The sequence below is a fragment of the Pseudophryne corroboree genome, chromosome 1 (assembly GCF_028390025.1).
Source record: "Pseudophryne corroboree isolate aPseCor3 chromosome 1, aPseCor3.hap2, whole genome shotgun sequence".
In the NCBI taxonomy this organism is placed as follows: Eukaryota; Metazoa; Chordata; class Amphibia; order Anura; family Myobatrachidae; genus Pseudophryne; species Pseudophryne corroboree.
In genome coordinates, this window is record NC_086444.1 from 78468099 (window position 1) to 78490492 (window position 22394).

General features: G+C 45.8%; 1 protein-coding gene and 1 long non-coding RNA gene across 4 annotated transcripts in view; one reads left to right on the forward strand and one right to left on the reverse strand.

The window, feature by feature from the left end:
• SPEF2 (sperm flagellar 2) overlaps positions 1 to 22394 on the forward strand; it is an 853267-nt gene that overhangs the window by 791719 nt on the left and 39154 nt on the right. For all 3 annotated transcript variants that reach the window (XM_063960786.1, XM_063960790.1, XM_063960798.1), the window contains 5 exons: positions 4734 to 4893; positions 16545 to 16676; positions 19905 to 20043; positions 20550 to 20779; positions 21845 to 21951. In XM_063960786.1, coding sequence (XP_063816856.1) covers positions 4734 to 4893; positions 16545 to 16676; positions 19905 to 20043; positions 20550 to 20779; positions 21845 to 21951 — 768 coding nt within the window. The remainder of the gene's footprint in view (positions 1 to 4733; positions 4894 to 16544; positions 16677 to 19904; positions 20044 to 20549; positions 20780 to 21844; positions 21952 to 22394) is intronic.
• The window catches only part of LOC135056086 (uncharacterized), a 237576-nt gene continuing 237082 nt past the window's right edge, over positions 21901 to 22394 (reverse strand). The window contains exon 3 of the long non-coding RNA XR_010243890.1: positions 21901 to 21984. This is a non-coding gene — a long non-coding RNA (uncharacterized LOC135056086). The remainder of the gene's footprint in view (positions 21985 to 22394) is intronic.

A 22394-nucleotide genomic window follows, 5' to 3' on the forward strand; every position in this document is an offset into this window, starting at 1 on the left:
CCAGCATCCACTACGGACTACGAGAAATAGAATTATCGGTACGTAAATTCTTATTTTCAAGTTTACTGCGCATGCATTAAAATCGTATGCACTGCACGATGGGTCCAAAGTTACAAGTAGATGCGTGTGTGCCACATTTTGTGCAGATGGAGACCAGCACGAATAGGCTATTTCTGGGTGGCAAGTATCCAGATGCACAGAGTCGTGGGTGTGTGTGTACAGCTCTTTGCGATTGTATAAGGGGGGTCATTCTGAGTTGATCGCTAGCTGCATTTGTTCGCAGCGCAGCGAACAGGCTAAAAAACGTCACAATGCGCACGCGCGTCGTACGGGCACAACGAACGATGTAGTTTTGCACAGGGTCTAGCAAAGCATTTCAGTCGCACTGATGGCCGCAGAGTGATTGACATGAAGTGGGCGTTTCTGGGTGGCAACTGACCATTTTCAGGGAGTGTTTGGAAAAACGCAGGCGTGCCAGGAAAAACGCAGGCGTGGCTGGGCGAACGCTGAGCGGGTTTGTGACGTCAAAACAGGAACTGAACAGTCTGAAGTGATCGCAAGCGCTGAGTAGGTTTTGAGCTACTCTGAAACTGCACAAAAAATGTTGTAGCCGCTCTGCGATACATTCGTTCGCACTTCTGCTAAGCTAAAATACACTCCCAGTGGGCGGCGGCATAGCGTTTGCACAGCTGCTACAAACTGGTAGCGAGCGAACAACTCGGAATGAGGGTCAAGAAGCGCTATTCTGAGTCTTCTGTATGGGGAAGGAATGCCTGTTTCTGACAGATCTTATGCAGCTAGAATGGGGCTGGTGCAGTTGCCAAAACTAATGATGACAGCAAGGGGCATAACCAGAACCTTGGGGACCCCATAGCAAAATATTGAAAGGACCCTTGTCTTTAGAGACACCTCTCTCTACATTAGTTTTTTATATTATGCTCCATAGTAGTTCCCTAGTTTACATGATGTCACATTGTAGGGCTGCCAGTACACATTATGCCACACAGTACCCCCAATTTAGGAAATATAGGCAGATACAAAATAATGAAGACAAAGAGATATATCCTGTTAGACAGAAGGAGACTAAGAAGGTAATCAGATGTGCAAAGAGACAAGCTGAGGAGAAAATGGCCCAGTCAGTGGGTAAAGGAGGCAAAACTTTTTTTTAGATATACTGTATAAGCGAAAGGAGAAAAACAAAAGGCGGAATAATAAAACTAAAAACAGAGACTGGGGTCATGTTGAGGGAGACAATGTAATAGCAGATCATCTTAATAATTATTTTTGCTCAGTATTCACTACTGAGAGAGGAAGGGCCACAGTTAAGTTGCAGGGATATTCAGGAAAATTAAACAAGTACATTTACAGAGGAGAAGGCCCTAATAGAACTCTCAAAGCTGAAAGTGGACAAATGTATGGGGCCAGATGGGATACATCCAAGAATACTAAAAGAACTTAAAGAGGTGCTGGTAGCACCATTGACAGAATTATTCAACCAGTCATTAGCTACAGGAGTAATTCCAGAGGACTGGAAAATAGCGAACGTAGTCCCACTGCACAAAAGTGGAAGCGAGGAAGAGGCAAACAACTACAGACCAGTGAGTCTTACATCAGTAGTAGGGAAATTGATGGAAACACTCTTAAAAGAGCAATTTACAGGATCCCAAACAGCATGGATTCACTGGGGGTAGATCGTGTCAAACAAATCTGATTGACTTTGTTGACTGTGTGACTAAAGTGATGGATAAAGGTGGAGCCATGGATATAGCTTATCTAGACTTTAGTAAGGCTTTTGACACTGTTTCACATCGCAGACTGCTAAATAAACTTGAAAGCTTGGGATTGGATACTAGGGTTATTGAAAGGATAAGATCTTGGTTGCAGGATAGAAAACAAAGAGTTGTGGTAAATGGAGTGCATTCACAGGAGGAAAATGTTACCAGTGGAGTACCCCTGGGATCTGTACTTGCCCCAGTGCTTTTTAATATCTTTATTGGTGACATTGCAAATGGCATTAAAGGGAAAGTATGCCTTTTTGCAGATGACACCAAGGTACTGTATGCAACAGGGTAGACACACCAAGAGGGGTAAAACAAATGATTGATGATCTAGGTAGACTAGTGGAGTGGTCAATAGTGTGGCAATTACAATTTAATGCCAAAAAATGCAAAATCCTGCACTTGGGTCTCAAAAATCCAAAGGCTAAATATAGTATTAATGGCACTATACTGGAAACTACTGAGGAGGAAAGGGATTTAGGAGTCACTATTTCAGATGACTTAAAGGCAGGTAAGCAATGTAACAAAGCAATGAGGAAGGCTAGTCAGATGCTTGGCTGCATTGGGAGAGGAATCAGCAGCAGAAAGAAAGAAGTAATAATGCCACTGTATAGTGTAGGTCATTGGTACGGCATCCGGACTCCAGGTCGACACCAAAAAGGTCGACACACCTTAGGTCAACACCAATTGGTCGACACACCTTTTGTTGACATGGACAAAAGGTCGACGTGGAGAAAGGTCGACATGCGTTTTTCCCATTTTTTTGAACTTTTTCATACTTTACGATCCACGTGGACTACGATTGGGAACGGTAACCTGTGCCGAGTGCAGTGGTAGCGGAGCGATGCAACTTGCCCGAAGCAAGGCGAGCGAAGCGAGCCATGCGTGGGGACGCGGTGCACTAATTGGGGTTCCCTGTCACTCTATGAAGGAAACGACACCAAAAAAACATAAACTCATGTTGACCTTTTTCCATGTCGACTTTGTTCATGTCGACCTTTTGTCCACGGCGACCTAAAGTGTGTCGACCATTTGGTGTCGACCTAAGGTGTGTCAACCTTTTTGGTGTCGACCTGGAGTCCCAGACCTTATTGGTACGGCCTCATCTAGAATACTGTGTTCAATTCTGGAGGACATATCTTCAAAAGGATATTAATACATTAGAGACTGTACAAAGAAGGGCAACTAAAATGATGCATGGCCGACATCACAAAACTTACCCAGAAAGACTAAGAATTCTCAATATGTATAGTTTGGAGCAGAGAAGGGAAAGGGAGGACATGATATAAACTTTCACATATATCAAGGGTTTTAACAAAGTCCAGGAGGGAAACATTCTCCAAATGAAGAGAAGCAATAGGGCACGAGGACATGCACTGAGACTGGAGGGGGGGGAGGTTCAGGGGAAATTTGAGGAAAAATTACTTCACGGAAAGGGTAGTGGACAAGTGGAATAGCCTCCCATCAGAGGTGGTAGAGGCTAAGACAGTAGAGCAGTTTAAACATGCATGGGATAGACATAAGGATATTCTTACAAATAAATAAGGATCAAATAAGGTTTGAGATAAAAATACAGTATGGTAAAAAAAAAAAGGGGCAGACTAGATGGGCCAAGAGGTTCTTATCTGCCATCAAATTCTATGTTTCAATTTAATTACATTATGATATAGTGTCCCCAGTTCATACTGTACCACATTAGAGTGCCCTCCAGTTCAAATTATGTTACATTGCCCCAGTTTATATTATGCCAAACTATAGTGCCTCCATTTCATGCTGTGCCACATTACAGTGCCCAGAGTTCATACTGTGCCACATTAGTGTCCTCCAGTTCAAAGTATGCCACATTACAGTGCCACAGTTCATATTATGCCACCCTATAGTGCCTCCACTTCATATTGTGCCACCTTACAATGCCCCAGTTCTTATTTTGTAACATTAAGCTCCCTCCACATTACAATTAGCAGATCAGATTGTGACACATTACAGTGCCTTTCAGTTCATATTGTGCCATATTACAATGGCTTCCAGTTCAAATAATACCACATTACAGTGCCCCCTTACCGTTATAACATCCACTACACACTCCTCTCGCTGAAAATGTAATGTCACACAATTCAGGCTGGGCAATGGGTCAGACCCAATTGTTTAGCAGACAAATCTGGGAAATTGGTTTGCAGTTTTATAACCTGGGTCCAGGCCCCCCTAATAGGCCCTACACACTGGGCGATATTACAGAAAGATAGGAACGATCTCGTTCATTAATGAACAAGATACCGTTCATATCTTTCAGTGTGGAGGTAGCAACGATGAATGATGCGCTGCCCCGCGCTCGTTCATCATTGGTGCCCCGTCGCTTGTGCATGCAGGCCAATATGGACGATCTCATCCATATTTGCATGCAGTGCTATGGAGCCGGGTGACAGGGGGAGTGAAGTTTCTTCACTCTCTCCGTCACTGCCGCCTGGTCGCCCGTCGGCCGTATCCGCCGTCGGGCAGCTCAGCGGCAGATCGCATAGTGTGTAGGGCCCTTAAGCCTGTGTGTCCCATAGCAATGGCACCTCCTGCACACCCTATAGTTACACTCATAATGATGGCTGTGTAGTGCGGGATGAGGGGTTAGGCTTACACTTTTACATGCACAGTTGCTGCTTAGTATGGTCGATTGTTGCAGCAGCATATGAAAGTACAGATGTGTCCTCAATGTGGCCTGCGTCACAACAAGTAGCCCAATGCAACGGTCGCGGCTCTATCTCACGCCAACTTCCTCTGTTCTTCATTAGCGGCTTTGTGCGTTGGTAAAACAAATTCTTGTGCGGTGTGGCTGAATGTGTCTCATTGGATGTCTCATACAATGTGTATGAATTGCGCACAGTGTTTATTTTGTATTGTAGAGACTGCTTTGCTGAGTGATGTTTGTTATACAGTGTCTGTCACATACTGGTGCTGTTCCCACAGTTGGCACATGAGAAACTGACACTAGAGGCAGAAGACGAGAAAGAACAACAGCTAATGGAAATGAAGGAGAAAGAGAGAGCTAAAGGCTCCCAAACTGCTTCCAGAGGCAGCGAGAAGGGGGCAAAAAAGAAGCCTCCAAAGTCACCAAATAGGAAAAAAGGTATTTCTAACATGTAATTATAATGGGGGGAAATATACTGTTGTGCCCCCCATAACAGTCCTCCTGCCTCGTGGCATGCATCCAGCGTTTTACCTGGAATTACTGCTGGGTATAGTGTTGGGTGTCATATGCTGGAAATTATATTACTGGACACTACCAAAACTACTGTATGCTGGGCATTACTGAAAGAGCTTTATACTGTACTGGCCATTACTCAGAGAGCTTTATACTGTACTGGGCACTACTCAGAGAGCTTTATACCGTACTGGTGATTACTCAGAGCTTTATACTGTACTGGCCATTACTCAGAGAGCTTTATACTGTACTGGCCATTACTCAGAGAGCTTTATACTGTACTGGGCACTACTCAGAGAGCTTTATACTGTACTGGCCATTACTCAGAGCTTTATACTGCACTGGCCATTACTCAGAGAGCTTTATACTAGAGATGAGCGCCGGAAATTTTTCGGGTTTTGTGTTTTGGTTTTGGGTTCGGTTCCGCGGCCGTGTTTTGGGTTCGACCGCGTTTTGGCAAAACCTCACCGAATTTTTTTTGTCGGATTCGGGTGTGTTTTGGATTCGGGTGTTTTTTTCCAAAAAACCTAAAAAACAGCTTAAATCATAGAATTTGGCGGTCATTTTGATCCCAAAGTATTAGTAACCTCAAAAACCATAATTTCCACTCATTTTCAGTCTATTCTGAATACCTCACACCTCACAATATTATTTTTAGTCCTAAAATTTGCACCGAGGTCGCTGTGTGAGTAAGATAAGCGACCCTAGTGGCCGACACAAACACCGGGCCCATCTAGGAGTGGCACTGCAGTGTCACGCAGGATGGCCCTTCCAAAAAACCCTCCCCAAACAGCACATGACGCAAAGAAAAAAAGAGGCGCAATGAGGTAGCTGTGTGAGTAAGATTAGCGACCCTAGTGGCCGACACAAACACCGGGCCCATCTAGGAGTGGCACTGCAGTGTCACGCAGGATGTCCCTTCCAAAAAACCCTCCCCAAACAGCACATGACGCAAAGAAAAAAAGAGGCGCAATGAGGTAGCTGTGTGAGTAAGATAAGCGACCCTAGTGGCCGACACAAACACCGGGCCCATCTAGGAGTGGCACTGCAGTGTCACGCAGGATGTCCCTTCCAAAAAACCCTCCCCAAACAGCACATGACGCAAAGAAAAAGAAAAGAAAAAAGAGGTGCAAGATGGAATTGTCCTTGGGCCCTCCCACCCACCCTTATGTTGTATAAACAGGACATGCACACTTTAACCAACCCATCATTTCAGTGACAGGGTCTGCCACACGACTGTGACTGATATGACGGGTTGGTTTGGACCCCCACCAAAAAAGAAGCAATTAATCTCTCCTTGCACAAACTGGCTCTACAGAGGCAAGATGTCCACCTCATCATCATCCTCCGATATATCACCGTGTACATCCCCCTCCTCACAGATTATCAATTCGTCCCCACTGGAATCCACCATCTCAGCTCCCTGTGTACTTTGTGGAGGCAATTGCTGCTGGTCAATGTCTCCACGGAGGAATTGATTATAATTCATTTTAATGAACATCATCTTCTCCACATTTTCTGGATGTAACCTCGTACGCCGATTGCTGACAAGGTGAGCGGCGGCACTAAACACTCTTTCGGAGTACACACTTGTGGGAGGGCAACTTAGGTAGAATAAAGCCAGTTTGTGCAAGGGCCTCCAAATTGCCTCTTTTTCCTGCCAGTATAAGTACGGACTGTGTGACGTGCCTACTTGGATGCGGTCACTCATATAATCCTCCACCATTCTTTCAATGGGGAGAGAATCATATGCAGTGACAGTAGACGACATGTCCGTAATCGTTGTCAGGTCCTTCAGTCCGGACCAGATGTCAGCATCAGCAGTCGCTCCAGACTGCCCTGCATCACCGCCAGCGGGTGGGCTCGGAATTCTGAGCCTTTTCCTCGCACCCCCAGTTGCGGGAGAATGTGAAGGAGGAGATGTTGTTGACAGGTCGCGTTCCGCTTGACTTGACAATTTACTCACCAGCAGGTGTTTGAACCCCAGCAGACTTGTGTCTGCCGGAAAGAGAGATCCAAGGTAGGCTTTAAATCTAGGATCGAGCACGGTGGCCAAAATGTAGTGCTCTGATTTCAACAGATTGACCACCCGTGAATCCTTGCTAAGCGAATTAAGGGCTCCATCCACAAGTCCCACATGCCTAGCGGAATCGCTCCGTGTTAGCTCCTCCTTCAATGTCTCCAGCTTCTTCTGCAAAAGCCTGATGAGGGGAATGACCTGACTCAGGCTGGCAGTGTCTGAACTGACTTCACGTGTGGCAAGTTCAAAGGGCATCAGAACCTTGCACAACGTTGAAATCATTCTCCACTGCGCTTGAGACAGGTGCATCCCACCTCCTATATCGTGCTCAATTGTATAGGCTTGAATGGCCTTTTGCTGCTCCTCCAACCTCTGAAGCATATACAGGGTTGAATTCCACCTCGTTACCACTTCTTGCTTCAGATGATGGCAGGGCAGGTTCAGTAGTTTTTGGTGGTGCTCCAGTTTTCTGTACGTGGTGCCTGTACGCCGAAAGTGTCCCGCAATTCTTCTGGCCACCGACAGCATCTCTTGCACGCCCCTGTCGTTTTTTAAAAAATTCTGCACCACCAAATTCAAGGTATGTGCAAAACATGGGACGTGCTGGAATTGGCCCAGATTTAATGCACACACAATATTGCTGGCGTTGTCCGATGCCACAAATCCACAGGAGAGTCCAATTGGGGTAAGCCATTCCGCGATGATCTTCCTCAGTTGCCGTAAGAGGTTTTCAGCTGTGTGCGTATTCTGGAAACCGGTGATACAAAGCGTAGCCTGCCTAGGAAAGAGTTGGCGTTTGCGAGATGCTGCTACTGGTGCCGCCGCTGCTGTTCTTGCGGCGGGAGTCCATACATCTACCCAGTGGGCTGTCACAGTCATATAGTCCTGACCCTGCCCTGCTCCACTTGTCCACATGTCCGTGGTTAAGTGGACATTGGGTACAACTGCATTTTTTAGGACACTGGTGAGTCTTTTTCTGACGTCCGTGTACATTCTCGGTATCGCCTGCCTAGAGAAGTGGAACCTAGATGGTATTTGGTAACGGGGGCACACTACCTCAAGAAATTGTCTAGTTCCCTGTGAACTAACGGCGGATACCGGACGCACGTCTAACACCAACATAGTTGTCAAGGCCTCAGTTATCCGCTTTGCAACAGGATGACTGCTGTGATATTTCATCTTCCTCGCAAAGGACTGTTGGACAGTCAATTGCTTGGTGGAAGTAGTAAAAGTGTGCTTACGACTTCCCTTCTGGGATGACCATCGACTCCCAGCAGCAACAACAGCAGCGCCAGCAGCAGTAGGCGTTACACGCAAGGATGCATCGGAGGAATCCCAGGCAGGAGAGGACTCGTCAGAATTGCCAGTGACATTGCCTGCAGGACTATTGGCATTCCTGGGGAAGGAGGAAATTGACACTGAGGGAGTTGGTGGGGTGGTTTGCGTGAGCTTGGTTACAAGAGGAAGGGATTTACTGGTCAGTGGACTGCTTCCGCTGTCACCCAAAGTTTTTGAACTTGTCACTGACTTATTATGAATGCGCTGCAGGTGACGTATAAGGGAGGATGTTCCGAGGTGGTTAACGTCCTTACCCCTACTTATTACAGCTTGACAAAGGGAACACACGGCTTGACACCTGTTGTCCGCATTTCTGGTGAAATACTTCCACACCGAAGAGCTGATTTTTTTGGTATTTTCACCAGGCATGTCAACGGCCATATTCCTACCACGGACAACAGGTGTCTCCCCGGGTGCCTGACTTAAACAAACCACCTCACCATCAGAATCCTCCTGGTCAATTTCCTCCCCAGCGCCAGCAACACCCATATCCTCCTCATCCTGGTGTACTTCAACACTGACATCTTCAATCTGACTATCAGGAACTGGACTGCGGGTGCTCCTTCCATCACTTGCAGGGGGCGTGCAAATGGTGGAAGGCGCATGCTCTTCACGTCCAGTGTTGGGAAGGTCAGGCATCGCAACCGACACAATTGGAGTCGGACTCTCCTTGTGGATTTGGGATTTCGAAGAACGCACAGTTCTTTGCGGTGCTACTGCTTTTGCCAGCTTTAGTCTTTTCATTTTTCTAGCGAGAGGCTGAGTGCTTCCATCCTCATGTGAAGCTGAACCACTAGCCATGAACATAGGCCAGGGCCTCAGCCGTTCCTTGCCACTCCGTGTGGTAAATGGCATATTGGCAAGTTTACGCTTCTCCTCCGACAATTTTATTTTAGGTTTTGGAGTCCTTTTTTTACTGATATTTGGTGTTTTGGATTTGACATGCTCTGTACTATGACATTGGGCATCGGCCTTGGCAGACGACGTTGCTGGCATTTCATCGTCTCGGCCATGACTAGTGGCAGCAGCTTCAGCACGAGGTGGAAGTGGATCTTGATCTTTCCCTAATTTTGGAACCTCAACATTTTTGTTCTCCATATTTTAATAGGCACAACTAAAAGGCACCTCAGGTAAACAATGGAGATGGATGGATTGGATACTAGTATACAATTATGGACGGGCTGCGGAGTGCCGACACAGAGGTAGCCACAGCCGTAAACTACCGCACTGTACTGTGTCTGCTGCTAATATATAGACTGGTTGATAAAGAGATAGGATACTCGTAACTAGTATGTATGTATAAAGAAAGAAAAAAAAACCACGGTTAGGTGGTATATACAATTATGGACGGGCTGCCGAGTGCCGACACAGAGGTAGCCACAGCCGTGAACTACCGCACTGTACTGTGTCTGCTGCTAATATATAGACTGGTTGATAAAGAGATAGTATACTCGTAACTAGTATGTATGTATAAAGAAAGAAAAAAAACCACGGTTAGGTGGTATATACAATTATGGACGGGCTGCCGAGTGCCGACACAGAGGTAGCCACAGCCGTGAACTACCGCACTGTACTGTGTCTGCTGCTAATATATAGACTGGTTGATAAAGAGATAGTATACTCGTAACTAGTATGACTATAAAGAAAGAAAAAAAAACCACGGTTAGGTGGTATATACAATTATGGACGGGCTGCCGAGTGCCGACACAGAGGTAGCCACAGCCGTGAACTACCGCACTGTACTGTGTCTGCTGCTAATATATAGACTGGTTGATAAAGAGATAGTATACTCGTAACTAGTATGTATGTATAAAGAAAGAAAAAAAAAACCACGGTTAGGTGGTATATACAATTATGGACGGGCTGCCGAGTGCCGACACAGAGGTAGCCACAGCCGTGAACTACCGCACTGTACTGTGTCTGCTGCTAATATAGACTGGTTGATAAAGAGATAGTATACTCGTAACTAGTATGACTATAAAGAGAGGAAAAAAAACCACGGTTAGGTGGTATATACAATTATGGACGGGCTGCCGATTGCCGACACAGAGGTAGCCACAGCCGTGAACTACCGCACTGTACTGTGTCTGCTGCTAATATATAGACTGGTTGATAAAGAGATAGTATACTCGTAACTAGTATGTATGTATAAAGAAAGAAAAAAAAACCACGGTTAGGTGGTATATACAATTATGGACGGGCTGCCGAGTGCCGACACAGAGGTAGCCACAGCCGTGAACTACCGCACTGTACTGTGTCTGCTGCTAATATAGACTGGTTGATAAAGAGATAGTATACTCGTAACTAGTATGACTATAAAGAAAGAAAAAAAAACCACGGTTAGGTGGTATATACAATTATGGACGGGCTGCCGAGTGCCGACACAGAGGTAGCCACAGCCGTGAACTACCGCACTGTACTGTGTCTGCTGCTAATATATAGACTGGTTGATAAAGAGATAGTATACTCGTAACTAGTATGTATGTATAAAGAAAGAAAAAAAAACCACGGTTAGGTGGTATATACAATTATGGACGGGCTGCCGAGTGCCGACACAGAGGTAGCCACAGCCGTGAACTACCGCACTGTACTGTGTCTGCTGCTAATATAGACTGGTTGATAAAGAGATAGTATACTCGTAACTAGTATGTATGTATAAAGAAAGAAAAAAAAACCACGGTTAGGTGGTATATACAATTATGGACGGGCTGCCGAGTGCCGACACAGAGGTAGCCACAGCCGTGAACTACCGCACTGTACTGTGTCTGCTGCTAATATATAGACTCGTTGATAAAGAGATAGTATACTCGTAACTAGTATGTATGTATAAAGAAAGAAAAAAAAACCACGGTTAGGTGGTATATACAATTATGGACGGGCTGCCGAGTGCCGACACAGAGGTAGCCACAGCCGTGAACTACCGCACTGTACTGTGTCTGCTGCTAATATAGACTGGTTGATAAAGAGATAGTATACTCGTAACTAGTATGTATGTATAAAGAAAGAAAAAAAAACCACGGTTAGGTGGTATATACAATTATGGACGGGCTGCCGAGTGCCGACACAGAGGTAGCCACAGCCGTGAACTACCGCACTGTACTGTGTCTGCTGCTAATATAGACTGGTTGATAAAGAGATAGTATACTCGTAACTAGTATGACTATAAAGAAAGAAAAAAAAACCACGGTTAGGTGGTATATACAATTATGGACGGGCTGCCGAGTGCCGACACAGAGGTAGCCACAGCCGTGAACTACCGCACTGTACTGTGTCTGCTGCTAATATAGACTGGTTGATAAAGAGATAGTATACTACTAATATTATATATACTGGTGGTCAGGTCACTGGTCACTAGTCACACTGGCAGTGGCACTCCTGCAGCAAAAGTGTGCACTGTTTAATTTTAATATAATATTATGTACTCCTGGCTCCTGCTATAACCTATAACTGGCACTGCAGTGCTCCCCAGTCTCCCCCACAATTATAAGCTGTGTGAGCTGAGCACAGTCAGATATATATATACATTGATGCAGCACACTGGGCTGAGCAGTGCACACAGATATGGTATGTGACTGAGTCACTGTGTGTATCGTTTTTTTCAGGCAGAGAACGGATATATTAAATAAAACAAACAACTGCACTGTCTGGTGGTCACTGTGGTCGTCAGTCACTAAACTCTGCACTCTCTTCTACAGTATCACAGCCTCAGGTCAATCTCTCTCTCTCTCTCTCAACCCTAATCTAAATGGAGAGGACGCCAGCCACGTCCTCTCCCTATCAATCTCAATGCACGTGTGAAAATGGCGGCGACGCGCGGCTCCTTATATAGAATCCGAGTCTCGCGAGAATCCGACAGCGTCATGATGACGTTCGGGCGCGCTCGGGTTAACCGAGCAAGGCGGGAGGATCCGAGTCTGCTCGGACCCGTGAAAAAAACATGAAGTTCGTGCGGGTTCGGATTCAGAGAAACCGAACCCGCTCATCTCTACTTTATACTGCACTGGCCATTACTCAGAGAGCTTTATACTGTACTGGGCACTACTCAGAGAGCTTTATACTCTACTGGCCATTACTAGGAGAGTTTTATACTGTGCTGGACACTACTCTGAGAGCTTTATACTGTACTGGCCATTACTCAGCGAGCTTTATACTGTACTGGGCACTACTTAGAGAGCTTTATACTGTACTGGCCATTACTAGGAGAGCTTTATACTGTACTGGCCATTACTCAGAAAGCTTTATACTGTACTGGCTATTACTTAGAGAGCTTTATACTGTACTGGCCATTACTCAGCGAGCTTTATACTGTACTGGGCACTACTTAGAGAGCTTTACACTGTACTGGACATTACTCAGAAAGCTTTATACAGTACTGGCCACTGCTCAGAGAGCTTTACACTGTACTGGACATTACTCAGAGAGCTTTATACTGTGCTGGACACTACTTAGAGAGCTTTATACTGTACTGCCCATTAGTCAGAAACCTTTATACTGTACTGGCCATCACTCAGAAAGCATTATACTGTACTGGCCATTACTCAGAAAGCTTTATACTGTACTGCCCATTACTCAGAAAGCTTTATACTGTACTGGTCAGTACTCCGAAAGCTTTATACTGTACTGCCCATTAGTCAGAGAGCTTTATACTGCACTGGACACTACTCAGAGAGCTTTATATTATACTGGCCATTACTCTGAGAGCTTTATACAGTACTGGCCATTACTCAGAGAGCTTTATACTGTGCTGGCCATTACTCAGACAGCTTTATACTGTACTTGCCATTACTCAGAGAGCTTTATACTGTGCTGGACACTACTCAGAGAGCTTTATATTGTACTGGACACTAATCAGAGCTTTATACTGTGCTGGGAATTACTCAGAGAACTTTATACTGAGCTGGACACTACTCAGAGAGCTTTATATTGTACTGGACACTAATCAGAGCTTTATACTGTGCTGGGAATTACTCAGAGAGCTTTATACTGTGCTGGACATTACTCAGAGAGCTTTATATTGTACTGGACACTAATCAGAGTTTTATACTGTGCTGGGAATTACTCAGAGAGCTTTATACTGTGCTGGACACTACTCAGAGAGCTTTATACTGTGCTGGTCATTACTCAGAGAGCTTTATACTGTGCTGGACACTACTCAGAGAGCTTTATACTGTGATGGTCATTACTCAGAGAGCTATATACTGTACTTGGCACTATTAAGACTTCCCTATGCTTTTAAGGACAATTGGGTCTTATGTACAGTGGGGGTCATTCCGACCTGATCGCTTGCTGCAGTTTATCACAGCGCAGTGATCAGGTCAGAACTGCGCATGCGCTGCAGTGCACCGGCGCATGCCAGACGGCCGAAGGCCGTCGGTCCCTAGTGATCGCCTCTGCCTGATTGACAGGCAGAGGCGGTCGCTGGGCGGGAGGGGGCTGGACGGCGGCATTTATCCGCCATTTAGGGGGCGCGGTGGACAGACCGTTGAGGGGGCGGGACACGGCGACTGCGTGACGTCACACACAGCCGCTGCGACCCAGGGCAGCGAAGAGGTTCTCACGGCCAGCTGCAGGAGCTGCGCTTGCCGGGAGTAACTCCAGAGATGCAAAAGCATCGCCGCTGTGCAATGCTTTTGCAATGTGTGTAATTTAGCACAGCTACGATCAACTCGGAATGACCCCCAGTATACTGTGCTGTACACTGTTGTATATATTTTGTTTGGGGCATTATCTGTGACATATGCTATTCAGGGCACCACAGACACGCTTTCTATAGTCCACTTGCTTACGCCAGCCATGGAGAAGTTTCTTGCTCCCAATAACATTTTTACAAATGATTGCAGTGGTCATAGTGATTTGTAAAACTGGAGGGCATTCTGCCATACCCACCACGCACCCGGACAGTGAGACACTCTCTATAGGGAAGGGGAGATGCCATTATACCACCATAGCACTTCTAACCACCAGGACAGTGTTCTAGGAGTGGCCGGGGCACCTTGATAAATAATATATATAGTAAATAGTGCTAGTGTATACAGGATAATGTACCAGATTAATAACAGGAATGCACTGTAGAGAATACACTATAGTCCTGTGCAGTATAATGTAACATATGCATAATATATAATTCAAGTGTACAATCTGGAGGATTCCAGAGGAGGGGGTGAGTGGTAAGTAACTCCTCCCTCCCCCTACTCCTCGCCAGGCAGTGGGACCCACTGGGGTTTTTCCCCCGTGCCCCTGTGGACCAGTCCCACCCTGCTTTGGAGGTTTTGCTAAATTTCAAGACAGACACTTTTCTTCCCAGTCAACCTATTTAGACTAGACAGTCAGGCCTGATACAGTACATAGGTGGTCATTCCGAGTTGATCGCAGCCAGCAACTTTTTGCTGCTGCTGCGATCACCTAGTACACGCCTATGGGGGAGTGTATTTTAGCTTAGCAGGGCTGCGATCGCTTGTGCAGCCCTGCTAAGCTAAAAAAATTTAAAGCAGAAGTAGACTAGGCCTGGACATACTTACCCTGTGTGACATTCTTTGCGATGCCGGGGCCGGCTTTGACGTCAGACATCCGCCCTCCGTTCTGCTGGACACGCCTGCGTTTTCTTCATCACTCCCCGAAAACGGTCTCCAACGCTCCGGATCTGCCCATGTACGCCATCTTTTTGTCAATCTTCTTTGCGGTCCGCTCCGCGACCGCTTCCTTTGTTAGACGCGACGTAACGGCCGCCGCGCATGCGCATTCTGGACCCGTTCGCACCGTAGAGATAAACTGAACGGGTTGTAATGACCCCCATAAGCTCACCAGGTATGTGAGGATCGGATGGAGTTCTCCATGAGTACTGAACCCCATCCTTACATGTGGCAGGTTTTCACCCCACTTATACACCCATGGTGGAGCAGCGTGTGGGGCCTCCACACATTCCCCACATTCTCAAGCCTCTTTTGCTCAAAGTACCCTGCCCTCTGGGCGGCGTTTAACCCTAATGTCAGTCTGTTTCCCCCACTGCCCCCCTTAACCTCTATATGTTTAAGTCTATTTTTTAATATCAATAGATTAAGCAATTTTAATACATTTATTTTTTATAACTTTTTTCAATTCAAATTTTACATTGTAACCAGAATAGTGACATAAGTAGTCAATTATCATTGTCATCCAGTTACAGATTACACATTTATTCTCCGTAAAAATTACAAATGTGTATGGTGCTTAAATATACTGGATGTCATGGAGAGATATAATGGAGCCACTGGGACTTATTTACTAATATGGTGCAGAAAATGCAGTGGTGTCACTGGGGGGTGGGGGTGGGGGGTGGAGACTGCAAGTGGGTGACACCAAGATGCCGGCTCCTCCTCAGTGACCAGGAGCCAGGTGCTGTACTGTGACATTATGGTGTAGCGCCCTGCGCTTGCAAGGCAGACATAGTCTCAGGGGGCCGTCCAGCATCTGACACAGAGTGACAAAAATGGGACATCCCACGAGGCCACGCCCCTTCCTCAGAAGGCAATGTCCTCTTTTTGGGCGATCAAACCTCGGGCGAGCAAATGGCTGCTAATTGAAGCACTGGGTGACGCCACTGGAAAATGTGCTGTAACCCATAGCTGAAATGGAAAATGACAGCTAGAATCTGTGTGGTTGCTATGGGAAACAGCACATAGTGCGCCATTTTATTAAATAAAGAACCATGTCAACATTTCATTAATTTTGTGCATGGGCCTTATGAAAGACAGTGTCATACCTCCCAACTTCTCAGTTTTCTAAAGAGGGACACACGCACTCCTGAAAAGGGGTGTGGCCTAAGAAAAGGGGCGTGGTTTCACGGGAGGTCCCGCGATCACGAGCCACGCCCCCGTTTCGTCACTAAGGGGGCATGCCCAGCGCTCTGTGAGCCGTTGGCATGCCCCCTCTCCCTCTGACTCAAGTGAATAGACGCTGTGCGCATGCGCACAGCGTGTATTCACCGCTGCTCTGCTATGCAGGGCAGTGAGAGACAGAGCCTCCCAACTGCCCCCCACCACCGCGGGACACTGCGGCCCGTGGGTGGGACAGCGGGACAGTCCCCAAAAACCGGGACTGTCCCGCGAAAATCGGGACAGTTGGGAGGTATGCAGTGTTTCCATGTTCATTCTGGTTTGCATGGAATATTGTCCAGCATTCTGTAAATACTTGACTGGATTTTTGCATGCAGAGTTCTTTCTACACCGTTTATTTGTTTCAGGAGGAAAGTCCCCTGGGCCTGTAGCCCCCACACCTACTCCCACAGCCTCAGAAGACAACACAGAGCTGCAGAGACAGCAGGAACTAAGAATGAAGATGAAGCAGGAATATTGTGCAGCTCTGGAATGTGAAGGTTGCTGCTAGTAACCATGTATTGACCTGTTTATCAAAAATATTAGTTTCTGTTCAGGTCCCAATGTCAGTAGTTGTTGGCCCTGTTGCATTCATCTTTGGAGAGCAGAACATACGGGGAGATGTATCAAACCTAAAGCACAAATTTTCAACCTTTTTTAACTTGCAGCACACCGAACAAGATTTTAAAATTGCCAAGGCAAATAAGTCCTCCGTGGGGAAAATACACATGCATTACCCCCACAGGAAAAAAAAAACACATTGGCCCCCACATGAAAAAAAAAAAATCAATCACGCTGGCCCCTACGGGAAAAAAATACATAAGCCCCCACATGAAAAAAACGAAAACACATTTTCCCCTACCTTTCAGTAACTCAGTCTTCCTTGGACCCTGTTCAAACTCAATGCTGGAATTTGCTGCTGCTCCTGGAGAAGCATTAACAACAGCCAAGACTTTGAGCCTCAGTCCCAGCACTGTGTGGGCCGGCAACGCGGCTTGTATGACCTATGATGTCATGCCTGCCATGTCTGCATAGGTCAAGGCCACCAGGAAGAGAACAGTGCTGGCCAAAATTAATAGTTCAACTGGTGGCAGTGGCTATACACTGGCATGTGAATCTCTGGCGGCACACTTGAGAACCATTCACAGCACACAAGTATGCCGTGGCACAGCGTTTGAAAAATGCTGTTCTAAAGAGTGGAGAAGTCGCCATAGTAACCAATCAGCTTCCACTTATTATTGAATAGATTGTACATGAAAAATACAATATCCACTCTGTAGAACAGTGGTGGCCAACGCGTGGCTCTTGAGCCACATGCGGCTCTTTCTTCATTCAAATGTGGCTCCCAACACTCAAAGTCACGTGACCACAAGAGATCTGTAAACCACTGCACTCCAGCCAGACATGCAGCAGCACTACGTAGACTGAGAACTGAGGGAGCCAAATGCACACGGGGGAGCTGTCTGGAGTGACACAGGCGGGTGCTGGCTGGAGTGACACATGGGGGAACTGAAGTGTATTATGTGAATCTGGCTTTTCAATATATTTTATGCGGATCTGGCTTTTTCAATTATTTGATGAAGAAGTGGCTCTTTCATTGTATTTTATGTTGGATCTGGCTTTTTTTAATGTATTTTATACCAGGGGCGTGGCCTAGCAGGCACAAGGTCACATCCCATTTTTGCAAGTGCACCTTCGGCTCGAAGTCGGCTCTTTGATGTACCTAACAAGATTTCTTGGCTCTTTGTCTCTGACTGGTTGGCCACCCCTGCTGTAGAAGGTTTAAACATTTCCCCTATAGTGAGTGAGGTGTCGGAGTTATTAAAGAATGATTTGACCCCACAAAAAATGATTTTGGATGGAGTTTAATAAGCTAAAAAAAAATATTACTTCCCATAAATGTGCCGCACACTAGATCTAAAGGGGTTCCAGCAGTGTGTTTGGGACAGACTGACGGGTATCAGTACATGAACTGCGCACATCAACATTATTGCTTAATCTGCGCCGTGCAGACCTACAGATGGGTGTAGTATGGTATGCCAGCGACAGCCGACAAACTGAAGACCACCCCTACACATGTGTCCTTATACTCTGACATCTTTACCCCATACAGCAAAAGATGCCCAGCGCGAATAAGATGCTACGGGAGGAGTAGTGTACCATCTTTTCCTTGAAATGTAGCATCTTTGTCTAACACAAACACAGTAAAAAGCCACTTGCGGTGTACTGGAGGTGCTGGGCTGTAACGTTACCTGCATATGAATTTGTTTTACACACTTAGGGGAATATTCGATACCTGTCGGAACCTTTCCAACAGACTGTCAGATGTGTCCGCTTCCGACAGTGGCTCCTCACCTGTCCTCACTCGTCTCCTCACACGGCGTCCCCGTTGCTCGGCTTACACGGCGTCCCCGTTGTTCGGCTCACACAGCGTCCCCACTGCTCGGCTCACACGGCGTTCAAGCTCATCACCTCACCGGCATCCCCGCTGCTCGGCTCACGTGGTCCCTCCTAACTGTCCCCGCTTCCCTGTCTCATCTCCCTGGTTCCGACAATGTCAATCTTACTTTAAAAAAAGTCAGATTGACATTTGTCTGAACCGGGGGCTAAAACCTGTCTGATTTGGCCGCGGAACACGTGGATCCGCGGCTAATCCGACAATCCATGTGTTTTCCAACAAGTCGAAAACAGCCCCTATTGAATAGGTCGGAACCCCTTCCGACCTAAACCTGTCGGAAACTGCCGTCTTTCCGACGAGACGGCAGCTTCCAACACTTATTGAATACACCCCTTAAAATCGCAGATGAAGCACAACGGAACTCAGCGTGAGGAAAGCTGCAGCTACTTGCATTGGCGCACTTCTTACTCAGTCCCACACAGATGTACAAGTGTCGCACACCGCAGTAGTCAGTGTATGCTTACAGTGCAGTTCACTTTGTTTGTATTTATGCGAATATGATGCAGATATTGAGCAAAAAATATGCTGTGAGCTGCAGAGGCTCAAGAGACCTGAGAGGGGCTATTTGGCGCCACAGATATGAGGACGCGTCTGTAGGAGTTTAAATTCCTCCTAAATACCCGCACATCCTGGAGGGAATTTCAGGCAGGATCTGTAGACTGCGGTTGTCACTTACTGTATACTGGCCCTCATTCCAAGTTGATCGCTCGCTAGCTGCTTTTAGCAGCAGTGCACACGCTAAGCCCCCGCCCTCAGGAAGTGTATCTTAGCTTAGCAGAAGTGCGAACGAAAGATTAGCAGAACTGCTCAGAAAAAATTCCATGCCGGTTCTGAGCAGCTCCAGACCTACTCCTAACCTGCGATTACTGCAGTCTGTTTAGTTCCTGGTTTGACGTCACAAGCACGCCCTGCGTTCGGTCAGCCACTCCCCCGTTTCTCCAGCCACTCCTGCGGTTTTCCCTGGCACGCCTGCGTTTTTTAGCACACTCCCTGAAAACGCTGAGTTGCCGCCCAGAAACACCCACTTCCTGTCAATCAAACAACGAACACTCGAGCGACTGAAAAACGTTGCTCGACCTTCTGTAAAACTACAAAGTTTTGTGTGAAAGTACTTAGCGCATGCGCATAGATGCCGATTTTTCACTTGATCGCTGCGCAGCAAAAAACGGCAGCGAGCGAACAACTCGGAATGATCACCACTGTTCTGTTAATAGTAATTGACTTTAAGTGTGCTGTCTTGTTATAATTTGAATAAACATTCTTTATCTAGAGGCATCTGTGATCTCCCGACTTGAACTGATAAAAGTAAAAGCCATAGAGGTATGCCAGGAGATAGCAGCCAAATCAGAGCAGGCTTATAAGGACATGGATAAGTGGCTGGGATTAAGGTTCCTAGCGGAGATGTCAAGGTAAGAATAATTGCCGCTGTGTATAAATATCAATGTAGATTGCCGTGGCTCTTAACTTACCATATGTTTGCAAATGTATGTACTGTAACTGAGATCTCTGCATTGCTATTATCATATAGGATGTATGTGTCTTTTTCTGGTCCATTATGGTATGCTGGGGGATTTTTTTTTATTTTTATTATTATTATTGTTGTTCTGGATTAACCCCCCATTATATGCATCTGTGATGGACTAGTAAATTGATTTCAGCAACTTCCACTTTGTGTATCAATGTAAATATATTAAATTTCCAATAGACTTGGATAATGTCTTATTATTGGTTCTTCTGATATCGATCAATTTTGTAGATCACATTATTCAAAATGCCCTTTCATTTTGTAGGCAGATCAGGGCTGTCTACCTTGTCATGTTATCCAGTTGGGATAATCCGCCTTGCAAGGGTCTTCTCCAACATTTTCGTCCATTGTGTATGATTCTATACTAATGTGTCCATTATATATTGACAGTATCGATAAGCTGATTCAAATTGCTCGTCACCACATTGAAACAAGCACAAAGATTCAGTATGAACTGGTCCTGGAGCAAACTGACTTCTATATAAACACTGATGTTAAAGTCATCCCGGATCCTGAGCCCCCACCTGTACCCCCAGCGGTGGAGACGTCCCCCAATGGCGCACTGACCATTTCCCAGCTCCGTAGGTTGCACCAGCAGTTCCTGCAAGTGGCTCCTGATGGTAAAGTGGAATTATTTTGCATATACTTACAAATATCTGCTAGACAAACTGTTCATCAGGAAACACATAGATAACCGATATTATCCACTGGTATCTAATAGCCACAACATGAGACAGAGGAGTATATTGTGTAGAGGAACCTCAAATAATCTCATGCAGAGTGGCCTAAATAAAACAAATAACAATGAAAACATATTGGCTCCACCATTTGGCAGTTCCCGGGAACCACAGCCATGAAGTTTAAGGGGCTGCTTCTGAGTCGCACACACATTGGCTATAGTTACAGGCAGATTTACATCTGAAACAGGCTCTCCCCCCCCCCCCCCGTGCGCACAAGTCAGAGTCACATGGTACTTCTGATGCATGCCCACGACACTCCCAACAAGTCAGCCTGGTCATACCACCCAACTTTTGTTGCTGCTAAACCAGGGCCTGCTGCGCAAGAGGCGCGACCGGGGTGCTAAAAGGGGACATGGCCTCAGGATGAGTGGGCGGGTACTCGGGCCCAGAAATTCCCTATTTCTCACGAAGACAGATCTGGCCTAGTTCCAGCCGACTCAGTATAGGAGAATAGGACAGATATACGCAAATATGCGTAAATTCACATCTGCTCTTGTGCTGTATGCAAAACCTCGCTATCTACGTCCTCTTAGAGGGTTCTGGTATGAATGGTCGTGTCGACCATCCAAACGGATACCCACTGAGAGATCCGTGCAACTCATAATCAGCCCCTAGAGTTCAAGAATTTGTGATGTCATCACACACAAGGGTGCAGTGATGTCACTACCTAACCTGTGTGACCATTTATGTAAAAATGATCTAGATAGATAGATAGATAGATAGATAGATAGATAGATAGATAGATAGATAGATAGATAGATAGCGCATAACTTGAACTAAACTGGTTGACCTTTATTATTCTGTAATCATATAGTGTGTGTATAATATATTAGCAATTACTGTAGGCTCGCAGACCATTTTTTTGGTCCTGTTCTAACAACAAATAAAATATTACATTGACTTTCAATATACATGAAATTAATACAATGTACCTTCCCTTAATAGGTTTAATATCAATTAAGTTATTTACTGACTTTCTGACTGATCTCACGTCAATGAATGTTGGTGATGATGCTCTCCCGGAGTCATGGATGCGTCTTACACTGCCTGAGGTGTGTTGTCATCTTATAACCAATCTCTTCTTTCTGTGAAGAGCGTAAACATATGAGAAATGTTCCTTTTAAATTCCATCTAAAAAATAAACAGTCGGGTATGCCTCAGTGGTTGATGCACTTTGCCAATTGGACTATTGATGATCTGCTCTCAGCCTTGGCAGATTCTATTAAAATATTATCTGCACCTACCTATGTACAATTGTCTTAATGTATTTCACAGAGCTTAGATTCACATAGAGGCCATCTAATTGGCAGGGCTTAGATATATATATATATATATATATATATATATATTCACATAGAGGCCATCTAATTGGCAGGCCTTAGATATATATATATTCACATAGAGGCCATCTAATTGGCAGGGCTTAGATATATATATATATTCACATAGAGGCCATCTAATTGGCAGGGCTTAGATATATATATTCACATAGAGG